Source organism: Quercus suber, unplaced genomic scaffold, assembly GCF_002906115.3.
Source record: "Quercus suber isolate HL8 unplaced genomic scaffold, Cork oak 2.0 scaffold_326, whole genome shotgun sequence".
NCBI lineage: Eukaryota > Viridiplantae > Streptophyta > Magnoliopsida > Fagales > Fagaceae > Quercus > Quercus suber.
The window spans coordinates 733071-735717 of record NW_027069779.1 but is presented as its reverse complement, the minus strand read 5'-3'; the positions used below and the strand labels follow the sequence as shown (position 1 = coordinate 735717).

At 40.3% G+C, this 2647-nt stretch overlaps 1 protein-coding gene across 1 annotated transcript; it reads right to left on the bottom strand.

Annotated features, from left to right (window-relative positions):
• Positions 1-361: 361 nt before the first annotated feature.
• LOC111996570 (uncharacterized) lies at positions 362-2269 on the bottom strand. The gene has a single exon (XM_024028555.1). The coding sequence runs from the start codon at positions 2267-2269 to the stop codon at positions 362-364; it is 1908 nt and encodes a 635-aa protein (XP_023884323.1).
• Between the last annotated feature and the right edge of the window lie 378 nt (positions 2270-2647).

The following is a 2647-nucleotide window of genomic DNA, read 5'->3' as shown; positions in this document are numbered from 1 at the left end:
AGATATATACACTATACTGTTAGACTACCCTACAAAAACATGTCAACTTTGCAGACAAGCAAGAGAATAGGCCGCTTTTGTAATATTTGGATTTTCACTAGCTGGTAGCAATACTTATTTATATCAGGCAAGACCAAGTCACAACAAACTTCACAGGCAATTTACATTTTCAGCTCTAATATAACAGTCCTAAGACTAAGTTGGTGAATCAAAGCATTCAGATGGGGTCTAAACTATTGTACTGCCTGATCAGTTACTTCAGGAAGAAAATTTGTGGGCACTCAAGTCATTACTTTTAAAATAGAAGCTTTTGCAATTTATTTACATTGGGTTCATGGTTTGCTTTTTGCGGCTATGGTTCCTATTTGGCAGGCTTGTACTCAAACTTGTTAATAGCTCTTGCTGCTTTTAGCTCAGCAACTACTCTCTCAAGCCTGCTTATCCGAGCCTCAAGCTCCAATCCTGGAATCTCAGTTTTGCAACTGCTACTGCTTTCCTCATTATTGTCTTTGACATGCACTGCAATGTTGGTTGGATATCCCACTTCTGTCACAGTTGCATCTGCCAGATTTTTCTCTGTTTCACCCATTGAACCTTCACCCGTGATATTCTTTGCCACTGGTTTCATCAGCAAGTCCTTTTTAGGAGCTCCATCATCTGGTGTCGAGTGTGACATTTTTTGAGATAAAGAGACTGGCAAAGGCTTATCATCAATAACCAGTCTTTTCTCACTAAAAGTTCCTAGGAGTGTAGTTTCCTTGACAGTGTCCACTTTAAAACTTTCTACATAAGAACTAGGTGGAACAAAGACATTGTAATTTTCCATCTTTCCATAATAAACTCGGGGAATCCTTCTTGAATCTCTAGGCCGGGTAACAAAATTCTTAATTGCATCTTTCTGAGCAGACATTGATTGCTTCCACCACTCAAAGTATCCCTTGGTAACATCTGCCTCAAAAAGCCGTGGTGGTACATACAATTTTGCATCTCCGATTGACCTATTGTAATGGCTCCAAACAATATCTGGGCTCGTATTGTATCGAGCAAAAGGACCTGGAAGATCTTGATCAATTCCAAATTGCATTGCAACTCGGTGTGGAAGGTACTGTTGAATGCAGTGTAGTCCAAGAAGCTCACAGACTCTTATGCATCGAGCAAACGACGCCAACTCTTTGTCCAAAGCAGCATCAAGTGACACCCACAGTTCTTTTACTCCATAGAACTTAGGAAACAACCAATTATGATTTGCTGCCATAGCATAAGGGCACCACTGAAAACTTTCTCCAGCAGTGTCTATAACCAACCTCACATTCTCAATACTCACTTTTTTCAGTTCGGACCAGCGGGCAGGCCTTGGCTCACATTGTGTGATGGATATGGGATTTGGCCGTAATGCTGGGAATCTCTCCCAAGCCCAAAGCTGGACCAATTGAAAAGGTGCAGAAAGATTAAGCACCTCTTCAGTATCCAATTTTGTTGGGGCAACTAATTTCTCTTTCAGCAAACATAAATCTGTATAAATACTGGAGAGGACTGCTGGTGCAAGCGCAATTCTTCCTCTAGCTAATTGTATTGCAATTGGAAAATTTTTCTTTTCAATGCGATAAAGAGGCATTGGGAAGACAAACTTACACAACCAATATGAAAGGAATGCTTCATGCTCAAATTTGCTCCCACTCCCCATAAAATGTTCCAACCAGGCACGCAAACCAACGTAGGCGATACTATTAGTTTTTGCAACTGTTGTGTATCCTTCAAGCAAGATTTCATGAATTTCTTCCATCTCTTTTGTAATAAGTGGGCTTAAAACAGAGTTACCCAAAACAGAGTAGCCCCCTAAAGCCATCATATCTTCCAAAGTAACAGTGGCTTCTCCCCAAGAGAAGATGAATGTGTTGGTCTTAGGACACCATTTTTCGGCAAGACCAAGAATTAAATCTTGGTGTTTACATATTGAATATCTGGAGCATATAATTGCTTCATATATTCCACTTTCCTTCCATATGGATTGGTACTTGGAATGCAAGCTTGCAACCCACATTTTCCACCTCTCATTTGGACGTTGCCAACCTCTGAAACAAACCTTCAGAGGCAAATTTTCAAGCTCAGAAATGGTGGGTTCAGCAGAGAGAAAAGGTGAAGGAAGGCCTTCAGTGGAAGTCACAGAGGGTTTAAGAAAATGGGCTATTCTGAGAGTTGGGTTGCCACCAGTTGGTGACACCATGAGCTCCTCTCTCTCCTCAAAAATGGCATCTATTGGTTCAACCATTCTCGGAGTTTCAAGGTTTCTCACAAAGGACTAAATTGAAGACAATATTTTGGCGGGTACTACATACTATATTTATATATTACTTTCACTGCAGCTAAAATAAAGAAAGATGATTGACATATTCTATATATCACTTAAAACCTGACCCATGTTTGGTTCTTAGGAAAATAATAGAAAGGAAAGGGCTTTACCACCACTTTGGTGATCAAGAACTTTGAGGGATTCTTATGGAAGATGATGGGTGGCTACCCGGCACCAGCTCATATTATCATCTTTCTTCATTCTTCAATCCTTATCCTCTGCTTGGTTCCTGAGAAAAAAATAAAATGAAGGACAATCCTTTCAATATCTTTCCTCGAAGTCCTTAACCTCTGCCGT

Excerpts from the sequence above, each read along its gene's own strand:
- LOC111996570 (XM_024028555.1), bottom strand. The coding sequence starts at position 2,269 with ATGGTTGAACCAATAGATGCCATTTTTGAGGAGAGAGAGGAGCTCATG.